Source organism: Hyaena hyaena, unplaced genomic scaffold (genome assembly GCF_003009895.1).
Source record: "Hyaena hyaena isolate Hyena2069 unplaced genomic scaffold, ASM300989v1 scaffold_46, whole genome shotgun sequence".
Lineage (NCBI taxonomy): Eukaryota > Metazoa > Chordata > Mammalia > Carnivora > Hyaenidae > Hyaena > Hyaena hyaena.
This window is the reverse complement of record NW_024080678.1, coordinates 3,485,869-3,507,099: the sequence shown is the minus strand read 5'-3', so window position 1 is coordinate 3,507,099 and position 21,231 is coordinate 3,485,869. Positions and strand designations below refer to the sequence as shown.

Sequence of the window (21,231 nt, the reverse complement as noted above, 5' to 3'; positions counted from 1 at the left end):
AGATTCACAAACCATGAGATCATGATCTGAGCTGAAATCAAGAGGCAGACACTCAGCTGACTGAGCCACCCAAGTGCCCTGAGGAAGTTTTTTGAGGAAAAAAATCAAAATGCAAGATAATTTACAGAAAACTCCAACTCTGTTGAAATATATATATTTAGGAGAAAAAAGATGGGAAAAATTAGATTAGAAAGGAAATACAGTAAGTTGTTAATGTGGATGACCTGTGTAAGGTGAAATTTTGGATTATTTAAATTTTCTTTCTCATACATTTTTGCAGACAGTGAATTTTCTAATATATGGAGCTAATATTTAACATTTGGTTGATGCATTCACTACGCTCACTGCTTAGAGGTCATTCACCCACAGATGTTTAACATTTATCATTAAGGATTTATTTTAGTGTATGAAATGGGTATATGCTTTGATTTATCTATGATACTAAGGAATACGCCCATTAGCACTGGCACTGTGTGAGAGGCCAGATCCTGGCTTTCAAGGGGTGTGCCCTCGGAAGGTGAGAGGAGGCATTGTGCACAACATCTACAGTATATGGGAGAAGAACACATTTGCTGAGATACGGGAAAACCTTCTAGGGGAGGCAGTATTTCAGTCCATCCTGGAAGCAGAAGTTGGATTTTATATGTAACAGTTGTCATTCTCCCCTCTGACTCCATAAGACATAGGTGTTTATTGCAGAGGATCATCGGAAAATGTCAGAAGATAACAGCAGACATTTACGCGATTATTATCACATGTGGGACACCGTTAATTTGCTATGTGTAAAAATCTCACTTAACCCCCAGCAACCCTAGAAAGCTGGGTGTGATGATTTTGTGCATTTCAAAGGCAAGGAAAGGGAGGATAAAATATTAAATGAGTGAACACTGGGTACGGTTGGGAAATTGGCAGAGGCGGCATTGGACCCCAAGTTGACCTGGTGCTACAGAAGACAATAAAGTAGTGCTGAGCTCATTTTTTCAGCTTCTCTTTCCCCCTAAGCATGAGGCTTTGCTGGTCCTCTTGCTACCTGCACCACTGAGTGGTTCTCACTCAAGCATGATCAGCACATAGGTGCTAACTGAAGGCATATGAGTGGGTGAGATCACCAGGGAAACATGGAGAGGGCACGGAAAAAAGGACCTGAGAACAAACCTTGAGCAACAAAGATGGAGATGCCTTCCCAGGTCTGGGCTGGGTGGAGAGCAGGCAGCATGGGGAAAACTTCACAGTGGTGGCAATCTTGGAGCTGAATCTCAGAGGATGAGAAGTTTGCCAGCTGGAGAAGAGGGAGCCAAGTGTCCTGAGCAAAGGGAACGGCGTCTGCAGAAGCATATGGGATGCAAGGGATAATATGGTAATTTGGAAAACCAGCAAGTGATTTTAGTATGACTGAGCGTAGAAAGTATGTGTGTGTGAGTGTGTCTGTACCGTTGCATGTCTCTGGGTATATGTGTGAGTGTATCTGTGTGTCTACATGAGTGTGAATATATGCTTAGGATGTTAGCATGATGATAAAGAATCTAGAGAAAAAGGCAGGGTTCAGCTCATTAAAGACTATGTATCCATGTGTTAGTTGGTTCTCCAGAGAATCAGATTTATATATATATACACCCTATTGGTTCTGAGTCTTTGGAAAAACAGAGAGATTTATTATGAGGAATTGGGCCATGTAAATTATAGAGGCTAAGAAGTCCCACAGCCTGACGTTTGTGAGCTAGAGAACCGGGAAAACTGGTAGTATTCAGTCCAACTTCAAAGACCCGAGAACCAGAGGAGCTAATAGTGTAAATCCCTGTCCTAGGACTGAAGAATGTACATCTCAGCTCAATCGAGGAGGTGGGAAAAAAGTGATGAATTCCTCTTCCCTCTACCTTTTCTTCTATTTGGATTGGATGACGCTCAACCACATCGGGGAGGGCAATCTACTGAGTTCACAAATTCAAATTCTGATCTCATCTGGAAAGAGACCCTCAGAGACATACCCAGGAACAATGTTTAAACTGGGCACCTATGGCCAGCTCAAGTTGACAGACATAAAATCATCACAGTCCTTTATAAAAGGTTTGCAATTTTATGGAAAGAGAGTCTGGAAACAGAGTGAAGAGACCCTTGAAGGCCAGCTAATTGTATAAACTTTATTTATCTGGAAGGCAGTGGGGAGCCTTTGAATTTTTTTTTTTCAAGAAAGGAATGACAAGTTTAGAAATGGTCTTTTGGAAGATCCTGGACTGGATGGTTTGGAGAAGGAAGAGGCAGGAGAGAACAGGCGGTAGAATATTTTAATAGTCAAAGTGAAAAGTGAGGAGTATATGTACTCATATACTAGGATGGTAGCTACAGAGGGTGGTGGTTTGTTGGGGGGTGGAGGGATGAGTGGATTTGGAATGACACAGGAGAAACATCAGACCATCTATGGGGTTATCTGGGAAAGTCCATTTGAACCAACAGTTCAAAAGCATGTGCTTCCTTCCTCTATCCACCCATTTATAGCACATATTTACTGAGTGACTATTTTGCCACAGGCCTATGCACAGTGAACCCCTTGGCCAGGGTTCTAGACACATTATCATATTGTAACAACCCAGTGTTAAAAGTGCCCAGAAATCGACAGCTTCAGAATTGGGGTAGGCAGGTGAAACTCCCAGGTGAATATTGCCGGGATCCGGGCTGCCTTTTTGTAGGAGGGGACTTGTAAGCTGAAAATTCTGGCCAGCCAGAGGAAGAGGGTCCCCAACCTCAGGCAGAGACATTGTGTGGGAGCTGGGAATCCCCTGGTGGAAAGGGTATCATTTCTGCCTTGGTAGGTGGAGACAAATAAACAAGACCATGGCATTTGATACAACCGCAGCTAAGCCATGCGTACATGTGATATATTTCTTTAGTCAAAAAACAAAACTCTCCTCCGTGCAAATTTACCCTTTTAGGGCTGAGCTGTCTGGAACTACATGCACCAGGATGGCAAAGTGGGAAAGGAGTCTTCCCTCCAGCCCACCACCCTGGCCTTTGAAGGATGGGCGTAGGGTCCTCCTCTTGGCTATTGAAAAGAACTTAGTTCATGTGCCCTGGTCGCAGGTGGCTAACGTCCTGAGATTCAGCCTTCTAGTGGTATTGCCCTGGCCTCTCAACTAGCTGGCCTGGTTTCTAACCTTCCCTCCAGGCTGAGGCAATCTAGGGCTGATAAAGGGCTGCACTAATTGGTATGGGGACCCAAAGTGGGGGAAGGGGAGAGGGAGAAAAAACATGCTTTGCGTATTAAAGAAAAAAAGAAACTGAAATCCAAAACTCAGGGGCAGGAAGCGACCTCAGGCAGACACCTTGTGAACCGCTGGCGGGTAGCACACCTCGGTGGGTGGGTTGGGGGGGGTCACCTGCCCAACCTACCACCCTCCCATTCTCCAAAGCCAGGAGCCTGAGGGGCAGGGACGGCAGCAAGGGGACAGTATGCGGGTCTCTTCGTTCCCACAGGCCCCCCGAATTCCCAAGCCGCTGCCCCCCACTTCCCGCAGCCTTGGTCACCGCCGGGGGCGTGTGTGAGAGGCGGGGCTACGTGGAGAGCTGAGGAATTTAAAAAAAAGCGAGGTAATTAGCATCCCCTAATCCCATTGGTTCTCTGTCGGCCCTGCTTTACATACGCCCGCCCTGCTGGCTGCCAGGGTGTTGCGGGGTTCGGCAGGGTTTGCAGCCGCCGCGGTAACTGCTGCGCTTCAGTGCAGGGCGGGCGGGCGTTCTAGCGAACCTCGGGCGGGGAGCCGGGAGCCCGGAGCTCGGAGCCCGGAGCCAGCTGCACGCAAAGCTGCTGCTGCGGCGGCATCTGAGTCCGTTTCCGTCCTACGAACACTGAGGCCGGCGTCCGGCGGCTTCTGCGCTCAGCAGGGCCCAGGGAGGAGCGGGTCAGACACTTTTTATTTTATTTTGGAAGAAAGGGGCGAGTCCCGGCGTGAGCTTTCCTCCCGGCCTCGCTCGCTCCCCAGTGCGCCCCAGCTCCGGCCCGGGCTCTGGAAGATGACTTCGGGGTCTGCTCGGTGTCTACCAGTGGCGGCGGCCCGGGGAAGCAGCCGAAAGTAGTAGCGGCTGGTGGAAAAGTGAGCCGAAGCAGCGCGGACTCGGCTCTCCCCGCGCACCGGCGTCCGCTGCTCTCGCTGCTCCTTCCCCTCGGCTCCCCGGCGGCCGCAGCATGAAGTGGCGCAGCGATGGCCAGGAGAGGTAAGAAGCCTGTGGTGCGGACCCTGGAGGATCTGACGCTGGACTCGGGTTATGGTGGCGCGGCGGACTCGGTGCGCTCCTCCAACTTGTCCCTGTGCTGTTCCGACTCGCACCCGGCGTCCCCGTATGGCGGGAGCTGCTGGCCGCCTCTAGCTGACTCCATGCACAGCCGGCACAACAGCTTTGACACTGTCAACACTGCCCTGGTGGAAGACTCCGAGGGGCTGGACTGCGCCGGCCAGCACTGTTCGCGGCTGCTGCCGGACCTCGACGAGGTCCCCTGGACCCTCCAGGAGCTGGAGGCGCTGCTGCTGCGCTCGCGGGATCCCCGGGCAGGCCCGGCGGCCCCCGGCGGCCTGCCCAAAGACGCGCTAGCCAAGCTGTCGACGCTGGTGAGCCGGGCGCTGGTACGCATCGCCAAAGAGGCGCAGCGCCTGAGCCTGCGCTTCGCTAAGTGCACCAAGTACGAGATCCAGAGCGCCATGGAGATCGTGCTGTCCTGGGGCCTGGCGGCGCACTGCACGGCCGCCGCGCTGGCCGCGCTGTCCCTCTACAACATGAGCAGTGCCGGCGGCGATCGCCTGGGCCGCGGCAAGTCTGCGCGCTGCGGCCTCACCTTCTCTGTGGGCCGCGTGTACCGCTGGATGGTGGACAGCCGCGTGGCGCTGCGCATCCACGAACACGCCGCCATCTACCTGACCGCCTGCATGGAGAGCCTCTTCCGGGACATCTACTCGCGGGTCGTGGCCTCCGGGCTGCCCCGGAGCTGCAGCGGCCCTGGACCGGGCTCCACCTCCGGCCCAGGCCCGAGCTCGGGCCCCGGCACTGCCCCCGCGGCGGATAAGGAGCGGGAGGCGCCCGGAGGGGGAGCGGCGAGCGGCGGCGCCTGCAGCGCAGCCAGCAGCGCCAGCGGGGGCAGCAGCTGTTGCGCCCCGCCAGCCGCCGCCGCCGCTGTCGCCGCAGCCCCACCCGCAGCAGCAGCCGCCAACCACCACCATCACCACCACCACGCACTCCACGAGGCGCCCAGGTTCACCGTGGAGACGCTGGAGCACACAGTCAACAACGACTCGGAGATCTGGGGGCTCCTGCAGCCCTATCAGCACCTCATCTGCGGGAAGAATGCCAGCGGTAAGTGGCCGCGCGGGTGCCGCCTCCTCCCACCCAACCTGGCCAACTCTTGTTGCAAGTTTGCATGGCGCCCTCCCTCCCGCGTCGTTCTGGCCACCCACTGCTGTCCCAGGCCTCTGAGAGGACCGCAGAGCTGGAGGCGGCCCGAAACTCGCCTTTTCACCCCCGCGCTCAGAATCCGCGTACTTTACGCGCGCGGCTCCTAAGGTTCAGAGAAGTCCCGGAGCGCACAGTTCTGCCCCTAGCGCAGGGCGGGGCGGCGGCTGCGGCCTGCTGACTGTGGAGAGTACCCATCACCATTTGGGGGCACAGGTTTGATCATTTGCCCCTAGTACATATTTCTGCCAGAGCCCTGTGTTTTGTTTTGTTTTGGTTTTTGACCTTGAAGATGCCAAATTCTCGGGCGCACGACTTTGGCTCCTTGGAATTACGGAAGAGGTGCATTCCTCCTACTGCAGCCAGTTCTCATACTTCCCTGCGCCCTCCGGGACACAATCCGAGCCCGGGTGTTCAGGGAGGCCCCGGGGCTGTCAAGGCAGAACACTGGAGAGCTCGCTTGGCCTAGAAACAGTGGGGGAGAGGTGTGTGTGGTGAGAGGGTCGAGCGGGAAGATTTCTAGGTCCCAAGTTTTCCCGGGGCAGTTTTTGCAGGCCAGAGCGCACAGCTGGTGGGTGCAGCGCGAAGGACGCCCCTTTCCTCAATTTCTGAGCTTCCCAGCTCCTGCCTTTCTCGGTTCCCTGTGGCAGGGAGCTACAGCTGTCACCACTTGGCTTAAGGAGCGCCACTAGAGACCCGAGCAGGATGAGAGTGGGGCGGGGTTCTGGAGGGGGCTGTCAGTTACGGGCGTCGTTTCCAGCAGGTTCTGTCATCCCCTCCCACAACCCCCGTTTTGGAGGCGGGAGCTGGGTGGTTTTGAACCTGCAGTTCTGGCGGGGGGAGTGGGTGGGGCCGGGGGCTCTTGTTTCTGAGAGCTCTAGCTGGCGGTCCTGCCTGTCTGCAAAAGCCAGAGCTAGACACTTCAAAGCTTCAGTTTCCACAGGAAATGGTAGAAGCGTAACTGGAGACTCTAAAAGCGAAATAAAACTTTGCTACATATTCGGTGGTTTGGCCGGAGATTGCGTGGTTGGAACTGAAATGCAGTCTTTCTGGTAGATTTCATTCATGTTGCTGCCTGTCGGTTTCCCGGGGGCTGAAGGAGAGATGCGGCGGGCGCGGCCTGGCCTTTGGGGGTGCCAAGCGTGTGCTTGCGAGTGTGTGCGTGTGTAAAGTGTGCCTGTGAGTGTGCGCAGAAGGCAGGAGCGCGGGGCTCCAGCAAAAGCCGGTTGGAAACTGGCCCTCCAGCTCTCGGCCCTTTCACCTGGTTTTGATCATCGCTGGGGGAGGAGAAAGAAGGAGCAAAGTGGGCGTGGGGATGGGGGAGGGGCAGGATCGCGACTTCCGCGTTGATCTGGAGACTCTTTGCCAGAGCCCTTCCCCCTATGCTGCCAGTCGAGGGCGCATAAGCTTCCCCTTACCTCCACCCCAAACACACGTGAAATCTTCACCGAGGTGGAAACCTACAGGAGAAGGTATTGGTCTTTGTGTAAGCTTCTTCAGAAGGGGGAGGATTCACCTGAAAACCCCGGGACCGGTAGACTGGATTGCTCTCTGTATGGAACCCTACCCCCACAAAAAGCACAGGAGGGCTTAATTTTCTTCCCACCAGGTGCGCCACCTCCCCTGACCATACCTCTCCCGTTACAATCATCCTTAATTCTTACTGGCCCACCAGACCCTTAGCCCCCTGCTGGGACTGGACCTTCCTTTTTAGTTATCTCTCACGGTGTTTCCTTTCGAGTAAGGAGCATTCCCCTTAGAGGGCGCCAGTCTTGGGATCTGGGAATCTGGACACCCAAGGCACCCGGCTCCACCCGTGTCTTTGCCATTTTCTTTAAGTTATGACTTTAAATGCCTCTCCTTCTTGGGCCTCGAGTCTCTTCATCTGTAAAATAAGGGCCTCCTGTAGCTCTGTCTTTATTAGTAGCCTCTAGATTTTTTTCCAATTGGTTTTACTTTTATGAACTTTAACATCTTTTAAAGACAGTGTTTGTGTTTATCCTTTTCGGAGTAAGTATAATTTAAGGAAGGAGAAGACCACAGAGCTGGTTTTGGGCAGGGTGAGCGTGTGGTGATTGGGGTTTGCAGCCATGCTAGCGTTTCCCACACCATAAGAGTTAACTCCTGGGTGTCAGGGCACCTTCAGCCATCTCTTAGTATGAGACAGCCTGTAATTCACTGTGATCTACCTCTTTTCTTTGCGCTTGTTTAAAATCGCAGGTCATTTATGCAGAAGAGAAAGGAATGAGCAATTAATTTCTTAGGTATCTGAAACATACATTAAACATCAAACCTATTAAACTATTTTGCATGGCAGTCTTTCCAATCTGCCAGCCTTACTAAGGAGCCCAGTCCTTACATGATCGATTTTTCCCCCTTTAACTCCACAGCATCACTTATTTCATTTGTGAATTCATTTATTCATCAATATTTATTGAGCTGTTAGTAAATTTAAGGATTGCGCAAGTACTGCGGTACACAGGTAATAACGGCCAATATGCATCCAGTGCTACTCAAATGATCCATTTGATCTTCAACATTTCCTTGAAAAGCTATTGCTGTTATCCCCCTTATACAGAGGAGGAACTGAGGCACAGGGAACCTAACTGTTTTGCTCTTAGGCCATGCAACCCAGTTGAACAGAGACCCTTTATGGCCTGACATTCTTTCTGTCCCGATTCATACACTTTTTGTGCCTTTCAAACTGAACTAGGCCGTACTAGATGATGAGATTTTTATAACCTCTACCAAAGTCTAAGGGAGCGCCTGGTACACAGCTGGAGCTTATTAGATGCCTGTTAACACAGCTTATAGCAGATGCTGAGTACTGTTTGTTGAATGAATGTAAGTGGCCCATTAAATCTTTGGGATTTAAAATTTACCCATCAGCATCTGTAGTCAAGCTCTCTAAAGGCCTCTGAAGTCAGACCTCCTGGATTTGAGTTTCAAGGCTGTCCTGTTCTAGCTGTGTGTTCTTAAGCATGTTACCTAACCTCTCTGAGCCCAGTTTCTTCAGCTGTAAAATAGAGATGATAATTAGGATTAAATGAGGTTATGTGTATAAAGGCTCTGCTACCTGGCACACGGTAGGGGCCAAAATGGTGATGGTAGTTGTGATAATCCAGGCACAGTGGTATCTCACACCTGTGTCTCATCCGGATTAACTCATCTCCTTGTGTTAGGTGTGGACAGAGACAGCTGCGTACAGGGTTTTATCTGGATCCCCCTTCTCGAAATTCCCAAAGTCAAATAATTCATTGCATTCATCTCAAGGATTGGCTCCATGGGCTCAGATGCCACTGCCAAGGTCACAAAATTTTTGTTTTGGTCAAAAGAAAGCAGCTTATTTTATTTGCTATATTTTTAATTTTTTAATTATTATTTTGAGAGAGAGAGAGGAAGAGTCAGAATCCAAATCAAGCTCCGGGCTCTGAACCATCAGTAGAGAGCCTGACTCAAGGCTCGAACCCACAAACTGTGAAATTATGACCTGAAATCTGCCGCTTGACCAACTGAGCTACTCAGGTGCCCCTTATTTGCTGTATTTTTTTTAAAGGCATACTTAATGAAGTGCTAGGGAACTTTCCAGGGTACTAGAGTTCAGAGGTGTATGCATTTGTCAAAATGCATTGCATTGTAAATCTAAGATATGTACGTTTCACTGTATTTTAAAATGTACCTCAGTAAAAAAAAAAAAAGACACTAAGAAAAAAATGATAGGCATCCTTGAATGACATCTTGTTTTAATGCAGAAAGTGTTTGAAGAGAAGACTGGAAGAGGCAGTGTGGTATGGTGAAAGGGATAAAGACTTTATACTGGGAAGGGTTTAGCCTTGTATTTCAGCTCTGCTGCTTTCCAGCAAATGACTTAATTTTGCTGAATTTGGTTTTCTCATCTGCACAGTGAGGATTACCAAAACAAAACAAAAAAGGTATAAAAGGAAGAAAATCCATATCTACCACATACAGTGATTAAAGGATTAAATCAGATCAAGTATGTGAAAACACCTGCCACATAGTAGGCACTCAGCAATAATGGCTTCCTTAAAAAACTGATTATTCAGGCTGGTGATTTTGAATAGTCTCTTTCATTCAAGAATCCCAAATCACTTTATAAACATTAATTAACATGAGCCCCAGCCCCAGCCACTCTGGCGTGGTGGGTAGGATGGTTTTCAGGTCTTTTGCTTCTCTGTTGCCCCCTTAGATGCTGATGCGCACTAAATGCTTACTCGGCAGTTTTCCTGTCCCCTAGCCGGTCGTGCTGTTACATGGTGCAGTGTTGCTGTGCTGGACAAAAATGTCACGGAAGAAACCTAGCTTCTTCCAGAGAATCGCAAAACTATCTCAAGAGTCAGCCACTGCAGTGTCTGTGTTCACAGAGCACGTTTTTAATTAACTGGCTGAATGTAAATTAAAACTTGGAATTTGGGTCGGTGGAGGGTTACTTGGTTTCCTATGCAGACTTGCCAGTTCAGTGCTGGGCCATTTGCAAGTAGAGTGTTTCATGGAACAGAAAATAAAAATAACAGCAGAATAAACTGACAAGGGATCAACCGGGAGGCCTGGTGTCAAGAGTGGCATGCTGGTGGCTTTTGAATAAGAGGAAGGCCTCTAATTCTGGCTCTATCATTATTTGTGACCTTGAGCCAGACCCCAAACTCACCTATAAAATTGGTCTGTTTATCATCTGCTGAGAGGCACACCCATAACTTGCAAGCTTTTCTATCTGTAAAGTGGGTATTCTAGTAATAGCTATACTTGTATAGTGCTTATTACATGCCAGGCATGGTTTCTTTTTATTATAATCATTATAGTTACATTAGCTGTTACAACAGACAACCCCCAAATCTCAGGAATCTAACATAATACAAGGTTCTTTCTTACTCACTAAAGTCTGGGAGAGGAGTGATGGGGGAGAGGGAAGGAAGGTCATTTAGATACCAAGATCGATGGAGTTGGCTTTCTTTACCTTCGGTATGGGGAGTGCAGGACATTCATCTAGCCAATAGGTAGAGGAAGATGGAGAGAGTAGAAATCTTCTGAAAGGTGTTACGGGCTAAGCCTGGAAGGGCTCTCCATCACTTGTGCTTATATATCCTCGGCCAGATGTGTCAGGGGTTCTCCAGCCACCAAATATCCGTGTGTATCCTTCTCTCACAGAAAACATGTTCCCCTTCCCCAGAGGAGGAAACTAACATTCTATGCAGCCATTGCTTCCAGAGGAAAGTTGAAGATCTTTGGGTGAAGCTGAGTTCTAGCTATTGTATTGTGTATGGCTTCTCATGGTCCAGGAAGCCATGAGCCAACAGAGACATGTTATCTGCCCTTCTGCATCCATATCCCACACTGGAAAGGGCAGGGTAGCCACAGTAAAACTCCCGCTAGCAAAAAGCAGTAGTGGAAGACACACACAAGTCACTGGCCCTTAGTTCTTCTGAAACCTTGGCAAGCAGGCCCTGTGCGGTTGTGCCCTGGAAATGGGTGACGTTCCTTGTGTGAGCCCTGAGTCTGCTCTCTGGGAGCAGTTTCCCAGTTTCTTGTTCTCCATGCTCCTGGCTCTGCCTCGTGGGAGGATTTTCTTTGTCCATTTTTCTTTTTGGCCCTTCCTGAAGCTCTAAATCTTTTGTAACCTGGTTCCTGCCCTTGACCTTTTAGGGGTCTAAGGATTATTTTAATGATGTAACAGAAAAAGATTAAAAAAATTTTTTTTAATGTTTTATTTATTTCTGAGAGAGAGAAAGAGAGAGTCAGCATGAGCAGGGAAGGGTCAGAGAGAGAGGGAGACACAGAATCCGAAGCAGGCTCCAGGCTCTGAGCTAGCTGTCAGCGCAGAGCCCGATGCAGGGCTCGAACCCATGAACCGTGAGATCATGACCTGAGCCGAAGTCGGACGCTTAACCAGCTGAGCCACCCAAGCGCCCCAACAGTAAAAGATTTTTAAAATGTACCCTGGCACATTTTGCCAGTGCATTTCTCTTAACAACTTAGTAGGATTTTCATCTGTGACATGGAATGTGCCAATAGCCACACCCATACTCATTCCCTGGAGCTAATTATCAAGTATGGATGATTCCTTCACTTTCTTAACTGGATACCTTTCTTTATCTCCCCTTAATGACAGCTGCCTTGCAGCCATCAGGCTCACGCAGGAAGCTTATACCCTTAATCTGACCATTTATTTCACTTAAAAGTCTTCTCAGTCTTCACTTTTCTTGTTTGGGGTCTAGAAGTCATTGATTATCTTTTTCAGCTCCTCTTTCTTACTAATACCTTGCTAAACTTAGCCAGGAGCAATAAGCAAAGTATTACCATTATTTTTTTTTCCAAACATCTTTCTCTAGAGCCTATAGGGTCAGTTGGCCCAGTTTTGGCCTCTGAGTTGTCCTAGGTGATAGTTAAACCAAATATTTTACCACCGTCCAACATGAGGCTCCAGTTTCCCAGGCTCTGCTATCTGACTTCTAAGCCAGGACCACATATTTAAGCACCCCACTTCTGGTACCAATTTCTTTAGTAGTTAACCCTAACTACTAGCTGTTGGATGCTAGCTGTTGGATCAGATAAACTGTAACATCTTAGTGGCTAAACACAAGAAAAGTGGTCGTCTCATTCATGTTGAGTCCAGTTGATGCCAGGGCAGGGAAGTGCTGTGTTCCACAGAAGTTGATGGAGATCTGCCTTCTGGAACATTCGACTCCCTAGAACCTCCCTGCTGGGGGACAACAGGAGTGTGGAAGACTGTAGGAGGTTTTTATAGGACAATCCGGATGTGAGTATATCAACTCCTTCCACATTCCAGTGACCAGAGCTCAGTCACATGGCCTTACCTAGAAACCTGGGGGCTGCGAATTATGGTCGCTGGCAGGGCAGCCACTTCCAACTACAATTCTAGATTAGAAAGTTGAGGGGAAAAAAGTTTTAAGAATTTGTCTGAGGTGTTCAAGTGGCTGGGTCAGATTTGAACCCAGGCAGTCTGGCTTGGGCTGTAGGATATTTGTGAAGATGAAGGTAATATAAAAGAAATGATAGAGTGTATACAAAGTGTCTTTCCCAGTGTCTCATGGTAAGTGAATACTTTATACCTATTATCCTTTTTGTTTATTATCGTCATTGTCCTTCTAATCCGGAAGTGGAGTGCTACACGCATTCATAGTGAATCAGTATGAAGCTTTCAGGCATGGGTAGAATATGAATCCCAACGATTGGTTGCCCTAGGAAAATCGTATTACGTACCTGTCTTTTCCCCTCCACCACCGCCTGCATTTTTCCCCTCTGCCACCCCCTGCGTTCCGTAATACTTCTTCCAGTCTTCACACCATTCTTGTGAAGTGCGTGTTTCTTCTTCCCATTTTACTGGGGAGGAAACCGAGGCTGAGACAGGTTCAGTGGCTGCGCGGGTTGCCATCGCGACGGAGGGACAGAATTGGGGTTAGGGTTTCAGAACCTGTGTTCTCTGAGGGGCTGCAAGCACAGTTGAACTCTGGCTCAGAGGACCCTCTGAGGGGATCCCAGAAGGTCTCCAGTGCCTCCCGAGGGGTGTGTGCAGTGGAAGGCACAGCTTGCCTTGGTGCTGGTGCTCCTGGTTGAGGATCGCCCTTCGTGTAATATGTAATCACAGCTCTTTCTTAGCCTCTGCTGGTTTTCCCCCATCCTGGCAGCCCTGTGAGGTTGCTGTGTAGCCTCCTCAGCCGAGGCCCCGGGACAGTGAGTAGCTTTGTGGTCTCCAGGGGACAGCTCTGTCTATACCCTGCCTAGCTGGGTCAGTGGGCTCCATGCTAGAAGGAGGGCAGGCCGCCTCACTAGGACTGAATGCAGAAATCTGTGGCATGGTGAAGAATTTGTCCTGGTCCCCCTCCTCCCCCCCCCCCCCCCCCGAGGATCCCAGAGCTGGAATTTTCTCAGACTTTAGAGCTAGTGGACCAAGGTGTAAACTCTGGTGACCTGGGCAAGCCATTTAGCCTTCCTGAGTCTCAGTTTCCTCATCTGTTAAATGACGATAATGGTAGTACTTCCTCATGGGGTTTTTAGGAGAATGAGTTAGTTCACGTCAAAGTCCCTAGAATATGTAGTAACGGATATATCACAACTACTTAATGTCTAGTAGCAATTATTATTATTATCAAATGTTTAAGAAGTGCCCCCTTCCTTGCTTAAAGACCTGGTCCCTGCTTCATGCATTGAGTGACGAGCATCAAACAGTCTACCAGTAGCCAGGCTTCCAGGGTTTGACCACTCATTAATTGTGTGATATCGGACAAGTTACCTAATCTCTCTGTGACTCATTCTTCCCCTTTGTTAAGTGAGAATAAGAATAAAAGCGAATTGTTAGGGCTGTAGGGAAGTGTCTGACATGTAGACAATGCTTGATAAATGTTGGCATTGTTTAATTTTATTATGTTCATTATGACTTTTTCTTCAGGTACTATGTTAGTTGTTGAGTAACGTGGTCCCTGCCCTCATAGAGCTTGCAGACCTGTAGTGAACTTATTTTCATCATGAAATAATCACGTAGGTGTACATTTACAACTGATGGGGTTGCTGCAAAGGAGAGGAACCTGGGGCAGTCAGGATTAAGGCAAGGCTTCAATGAGGATGCAAGGCTTGAGGGAAGTTGAAGGATGGCCCATTTGGTTGAAAAGGTAGAAGAGTACTTCATGAAAGCAAACAGAATGTGCAAAGGGCCTGTGGCAGAAGAGAGCATGGTGAGGAGGAGAATAACCAGGGTGGCTGGAGTGGGAGGCCAAAGTGAGGGGAGCTGGGTAGAGGTTGGGCCAAGCCAGCTGCCAGAATAAGGAGTCTGTCTTTTCCTGAGGACACCGGAAAGCCTTTGAAAGGTTTTAAGGAGGGCAGCACAGGATCGGGTTTGTGTTCTAAGAAGCTCATGTAGGTTGCAGTACTGAGAAGGGAGGAAGGGAAAGGTGAATGTGGGAAGGCCAGTAAGATATTGTTTCAGCCCCGTCCTACACAAGAAGAATCTTAGGCTGTGAGACATTTCCTAACTTGACCAGGGTCACTGCGGCAATGAATAGCAGAGTGGCAATTTGAGCTCAAGTCTGAGGGACTTCAGATTCTCCCTTCTTCCCACCCTTGCTGTAACTCATCCCTGGGGAGCATTCGGTTCAACCCTCACAATTTTACAGGTGGGCAAGCGGAGGCTCAGAGTGAGCCTCCGCTTGCCCAGCATCCCAAGGTCACACAGCAGAGCAGAACTCGGGTTTCTGGCTTCTTAGCCCGTCTCCTGTTCTCTGTGATGCATTGCCGCCTCCAAACCGGATCACTCCTTGGGGGCAGAGAGGGCTGAGAAGCCACGTTGTTGACAGCAGTTTTCGAGATGAATTTACAGCCAGGCGGTAACATCTCCGGTTTACTCTACACATCACAGTAAAAGAAATGCTAGTCCAGGAGCATGGGGGAGGCACCCCATTAGCTTATGGCTGAGCCAGTGGAAGCAATTACTGTGATGATCAGGTGTGCCTTGCGCAGAAGCCTAGTACCAGTTCCCCAGTGCGTTAACATCCAAAAGCAAATTAGAAAGGCAGTTTGATACCTTAAAAAACAATGCTTGTCCCAGAGGTTGAGGTTGCTTGGATTAACTGGGTTCTTTTGGGCGGCATGTGTCATTGTTTCTTCCCCATCCCAGCCCAGAACACCGCCCAGAAGTCAGGATGTGCATGAGAGCACGCAGACATAAATCACCTCTCTCTCTCTCTCTCTCTCTCTCTCTCTCTCTCTCTCTCTCTTTCAATGGCCGCAGAGAATTTCAAGTACTGGGGAACAGGTATAGCTTTTCCTTTCCTCGGCCTCCCCCCGGCCTCTTTTCTTAGCCACCTGCCTCTCCTACCCCTCCCAGCCTTACCTTTGCTGACTCCGAGGGCGGGGGCCGGGCTCACCCTTGTGAGCAAAACTGCACGTGGTCCTGTCCGGATGAGGCGTGTGGACCTGCAGTGGTTTAGTTTATTCACAGATAATAACCCAGATGTAAGACTGTGCTGTGGCCGTGGCTCCTCGGGAAAGGTTCACAGGGTGATGGGACACAGCCTCCTCTGACAATGGAGTGAAGCCTGGGGGGGCCCAGCTGGCCGTCCTGTGTGCCTCCAGAGGTGGCTGTGGGGATGCCAGACATTCAGGGGTCCTGGATGGGGTTGGGGGTTAAGGTTCGTGATGACATTCCCGCACAGGGGCCATGTCCTCAGAGCAGGAAGGGAACAGAGCCGGGAATCTCCTCTCTCCATTCTGAATTCTGCATGTGCCCCCCTCTAAACATACCCCACCCCTCCTTCCGCACTCTCTGTTCTGCAGCGGCCCATTTGCAGGGCCAGATGCTGAGTCTCCAGGTGCTTGTTCTTCCCCTCGCTGGGGCAGACTGTTGCAGGTGGGAGGCTAAGCGACTGGGTGTGGGGTGCCCCCCCCTCCTCTTTCCCTCTCGACCTCCCACACTCCTTCCCTCCGAGTCCTGCTGCTGCTGCTGCCACCGACCCTCTTGCTGTTCCAAGTTTCCCTTTCTCTTAGCGCGAGAGCTGTGGAGGAAAGAACAGACCAGGAGCAAGCTGGCGATTTTGCGGCCTCTGGTGGTCTCAGCTTGTGGAACCCCTTGGGGCAGCTGGGAGTCTGCAGAGGGGGCTGGTGGTGGAAAAGGGGGGCGGTGCAGGAAGGTGCCCGAACCCTCTAGCAAGTAGGAGGGCTTCGGCTCAGGCCTAGCAGGGTTTACATATGCTGTGTGACCTGGGACAGATCCTTGACCTCTCTGAACCTGTTTTTTCTTATAAGAATGGGAAATAATGATAATACCAGGTTCTGGTATTCATGCTGTCATGTGTCAAACAAGGCAACACTTTGGAAAATTGTAAAGCCCAGCATTTACTAATGGGAAAAGGTGACATTTATTGAGTGTTCGTCACTGTATTAGGGTTTTCCTGAGAAACAGAATCAATAGGATATATAGAGATTGTATATGAGATTTATCATAGGAATCAGCTCACACAGTTGTGGAAGCCAGAAAGTCCCACAATTTGCCAGTACAAGATGGAGAACCAGAAAAGCAGGTGGTATAATTCAGTCTAAATCCTAAAGCCTGGGAACCAGGAGCCCCTGGTATAAGTCCTGGAGTCTGAAGGCCTGAGAACCAGGATTTGCTGCCCTTGAGCTTCCCAGTGGCCTGTGTGAAAAGAGCCAGCATGAGGAGATACACAATTCGTAGTATGATGGCTGAGACAGAAATAAACTAGCAGCGGTAGCTGTTCCTGCAGTTTAGGCATGAACAAAATTTGTCAGCAAGAGACTAGAAGCAGTTATTAAGTGGCACTTAGCAACCTCACATTTCAGCTCATGGTTGTTAAGAAAGAGCAGAGAGGCTCCTTTTGATTGCAAAATGTCTCTCTTTCCCGTCTGTTCCCGCTCCCTCATACCTTACAGAACATCCAATTGTGGTATGTGAGTAAACAGAAGGCCAGGGATGGGGCAGCGTGCAGTCTCCCTCCTGTGTTCTGGAGGAGGGTCTCAGGGTCAGAAGTTGGCCTGGAAACATGTCTGTCCCATGGTCACTAGAGACAAGATACATATTTGAGTAGAAGTATATAACTGCTCCTCTGGGAAAAAGTCAGCAGCCTGTGCACTGTACCTCCAGATGTGGTCTTCAGCAAGGCTGTGTGTGAGTTTGGGGAGGGAGGAGAGAGCTGGATAGGGTCCAGGCTTTGGAGAGAGCAGCACCGGTGTGGTCAGACACCACCCTTTTAACGGTTTAAGGACAGAAGAGGGGATCAGGCCCACTATACAACCAGCTGTGTTATCTCAGGCCAGCGATTTAACCTCTCTGGACTTTTTTTTAAAATTATTTATTTTGAGAGAGAGAAAGCAAGCCGGGGAGAGTCAGAGAGGAGAGGGAGAGGGAGAGAGAGAGAATAACAAGTAGGCTCCGCACTGTCAGTGTGGAGCCTGATGCAGGGCTCGAACCCAAGAACCATGAGATCATGACCTGGGCTGAAACCAAGGGTCGAATGGATGCTTAACCACCTGAGCCACCCAGGCGCCCCTGGACTTGTTTTCTTATCTAAAAAAATTCCAAGAGTTTCAAGGCTCCAAGGATCATCAGATGTGATAGTGATCTGTAAGCTACAGAATAATCATTTGTTCATTCATTCATTCAACAGATATTTATTGAGAGCCTGCTAGGTAGGAGGCATGGTTCTGGGCACTTAGCATATATCAGTGCACGGACAGACAAAGATACTTGCCTTCATAGACCATGAATTCTAGTTGGGGGGAACCTATACAACAATCATAAGTAAGCAAGTATAGGATGTTAGAAGGTGGTACCTGCAGTAGAAATGGTAAATCAGAGTGAGGGGATGGGAGGGTTGAGATGGTGAGTTATAATTATAAGCAGTGTGGTTAGGGTGGTTTCGTGAGTTCGAGCCCCACCTTGAGCTCTCTGCTGTCAGTGCAGAGCCAGCTTCGGATCCTCTGTCTCCCTCTTTCTCTGCCCCTCTCCAGCTTGTGTGTGCTCTCCCTCTTTGTTAAAAAACAAAAAAATTAAAAAAAATTAAAAATGGTAATGCAAACATAAAAAAAACAACAACCATGTGAGCATCTGAGGAAGGAGTGCTTCTGGAAGGGGGAACAGCCAGTACAAAGGCCCCGAGGCAGAAATATCAAAGAAGCCCTTGTGGTGGAGAAGTGTAGGTGATCCGAGAGGAGTAAGAGGTGAAAGCCAAGTTGGGCAGGTCTTCATAGGCTGTTGTAAACTTTGGCTTTTACTTTTCGTGAACTGGGAAGCCATGTCAGGATTTTGAGTAAGGATTTGTAGGTCTGACTTATGATTCAAAAGGATCACTTTGGTTGCTGGTTGAAAAATAGGCTGTAGAAGAGTAAGAGTGAAACCAAGATCACTGGGTGGAGGTTCTTTTTTTTTTTCTTAATGTTTTTTTATTTATTTCTGAGAGAGAGAGAGAGCGTGAGCAGGGGAGGGTCAGAGAGAGAAGGAGATACAGAATCTGAAGCAGTGTCCAGGCTCTGAGCTGCCAGCCCAGAGCCCAACGCGGGGCTCGAACCCACTAACCATGGGATCATGACCTGAGCCGAAGTCGGAAGCCCAACCGACTGAGCCACCCAGGCGCCCCTGGAGGTTCTTAAAATAATTCAGCCAGGAGATGGTGGGGCACTAGACCACGGTGTTAGTAGTGGAGGTGGGCTGAGAAGGGGGTGGGTTGGGGTTGCAATGAAAAGGAAGCATCAACAAGATGTTGTTGACACATTGGGTGGAGGCTCTCAGGAAAGTGGAGGAGTCAAGGATGACTCCAGGGATTTTGGTCTGAACACCTGGAAGCATGGAGTTGCCCAGCCTGAGCTGGGGAAGACCGGGGAAGGAATAAGGTTTGCAGATGGCAGAGAGATCAGGAGTCCGGTTTGGGACATGCTCAGTTTAAGGAGCCCCTGAGGCCCTTTGGTGGAAATGTCAGCTAGGTGGTTGGATAACCATGGCTGCATTCAGGAAAGACTTTGGTTTGAAGGTATAACTTTAGGAGTCAGAAGCATATAGATGGTTTTTAAAGCTATGAAACCTGATAAAGTCACCTAGCAAATGAGTGTAGAAGAGACAGGTAGATCAAGGGCTGGGCCTTTCCATGGGCCAGGCAGAAGAGAAGGAGCCGCAAAGGACCCTGAGAAGGAGGAGCCAGAAAAAGAACAGACATATTCTCATAGTCCATGGAAGAAAGGATCTAAGAGGAGAAAGGGTTCAACTGTGCCTTGTGGCCTGAAAGGTAGTTGCCATCATTGTGCCCTGAGCTGTGGGGGTATTTCTGCCTCCCACCCCCAGGGACCACTTCGGGCCTGATGAACAAGCAGGATCAAGGTGCCTGATGGGATCAGGGAAATACAAATCAAAACCACAATGAGATACCACCTCACGCCAGTCAGAGTGGCTAAAATGAGCAAATCAGAGAACACGAGATGCTGGCGACGATGTGGAGAAACGGGCACCCTCCTACACTGTTGGTGGGAATGTAAACTGGTACAGCCCCTCTGGAAAACAGTGTGGGGGTTCCTCAAAAAATTAACAATAGAACTCCCCTATGACCCAGAAATAGCACTGCTAGGAATTTACCCAAGGGATACAGGAGTGCTGATGCATAGGAGCACATGTACCCCAATGTTCATAGCAGCACTCTCCACAATAGCTAAAACATGGAAAGAGCCTAAGTGTCCATCAACAGATGAATGGATCAAGAAGATGTGGTTTATCTATACGATGGAATACTACATGGCAATGAGAAACAATGAAATCTGGCCATGTGTAGCAACATGGATGGACCTTGAGGGTGGTATGCTGAGTGAAATAAGTCAGGCAGAGAAGGACAGATACCATATTTTTGCTTGTATAGGAGGATTAGGAGGAACTTAACTGAGGAACAAGGGGGAGAAGAAGGGGGGAAATGGTGGGGGAAAGGGAGAGAGGCAAACCATGAGAGACTCTTGAATGCTGACAAAAACTGAGAGCTGATGGATGTAGGGGGGAGGGGGGATGGGCATGGAGGAGGGCACTCGTGGGGATGAGCACTGAGTGTTATGTGGAAACTAATTTGACAATAAACTCTTTGTTTAAAAAAAAAAAAAAAGGTGCCTGATGGGAACCACACTAACCGTAATGAACCAGGAGGTGTTTGGGATGTTTTCTCAAAGGGATAGAGGCAAAATGGTCTCAGTGTGTCATCTCTAAACTGAGGGGATTAGGCCTAATCAGTGATTTCAGACTAGACTCTCATTATCTGAAGGTTCTATAAAGGGCGTTCAAGCGGGGAGGCTCCCCATCCCCACCCTGCACACACATTTCACTAGAGCTTCCACCCTTCCATCTATTTTACTGATATTTGACTTCTGCAGAAGATGTGTTTGAGAAAGGGATTCTGTTCGTTGCCAGATAGAGTCTGAAAAGCACTGGTCTTGGTGATTAGCAAGTCTTTCCTGCTCTGACATCCTAGGAGGCTCAGCTACTCAGGGAGCAGGGATGCCACAACGTGCCTGTGCTTTCTGGGCTTTGGCTGTGGAGACCAGAAGGGTGTGTTCCTCTGAGGCTTGGAGAAGCACTGAGCCAAGTGGGGTGGGGAAGGGAGAGTAAGGTAGGCGCTGTACTTGGAACCTTGTAGAGCTCTAGGACCCCAAAGGGATAGAAGAGAGGAGGAGAACCATTATTGGCAACAAGCAGAACTGGTAGGATTCAGGGTCCAATTAGATGCTTCCAAGTCTAAGATGACTTCTCTTTCCCCCTCCTCCTTATTGTTTGCAATTCTGCTTTTCTCCTGATGCAAAGCTCTTCTTTTTATTCCCCCTTCACTGTTGCATCCTCACCTCCTGGGTGCCATTTTTGATACAAGGGGGCAAAGGTGGAACTCCTCAAAGTCATCTCTGAACCAAAAATAACCCTGTCCTTCCAGACATGTCCTGACCTTCCAGGCCAAAGTGCTTGCTTTTATTTGTCAGAGTTGGTACATTCACCTATGGCTCTCAAAGGTCTGAGGTTTAAAACTGGCTTGCCTCTGTATTAAAGAAATATGTATATTTTTTGCAAAGAAGTCCTGGGAGTACATCAAGTTTATATCAACCAAAGGATCAGTCCTGAATTCTCAAACCCCACAGCTTATGTTATTTACTCATTAAAATGTCTAATCTGGTTGATGTTCTGGAGAGAAGTCCATGTGGTGTATGATGCTATATAACCAAGCGTCTGAGGTCAGCCAGCCTGGGTTCACAACCTAGCGTCATCCATCATTGGCTGTGCCACCTTGGGTGAGTTCTTCTCTC

The 21,231-nt window shown here is 49.2% G+C and overlaps 1 protein-coding gene across 2 annotated transcripts in view; it reads left to right on the top strand.

Annotated features, from left to right (window-relative positions):
• Positions 1-3,677: 3,677 nt before the first annotated feature.
• BTBD11 (BTB domain containing 11) overlaps positions 3,678-21,231 on the top strand; it is a 320,925-nt gene continuing 303,371 nt past the window's right edge. The window contains exon 1 of one of the 2 annotated variants that reach the window (XM_039230475.1): positions 3,678-5,337. In XM_039230475.1, the coding sequence (XP_039086406.1) occupies positions 4,194-5,337 (1,144 nt within the window). In that variant the 5' untranslated portion in view covers positions 3,678-4,193. The remainder of the gene's footprint in view (positions 5,338-21,231) is intronic. The other variant, XM_039230474.1, reaches the window with a different exon arrangement.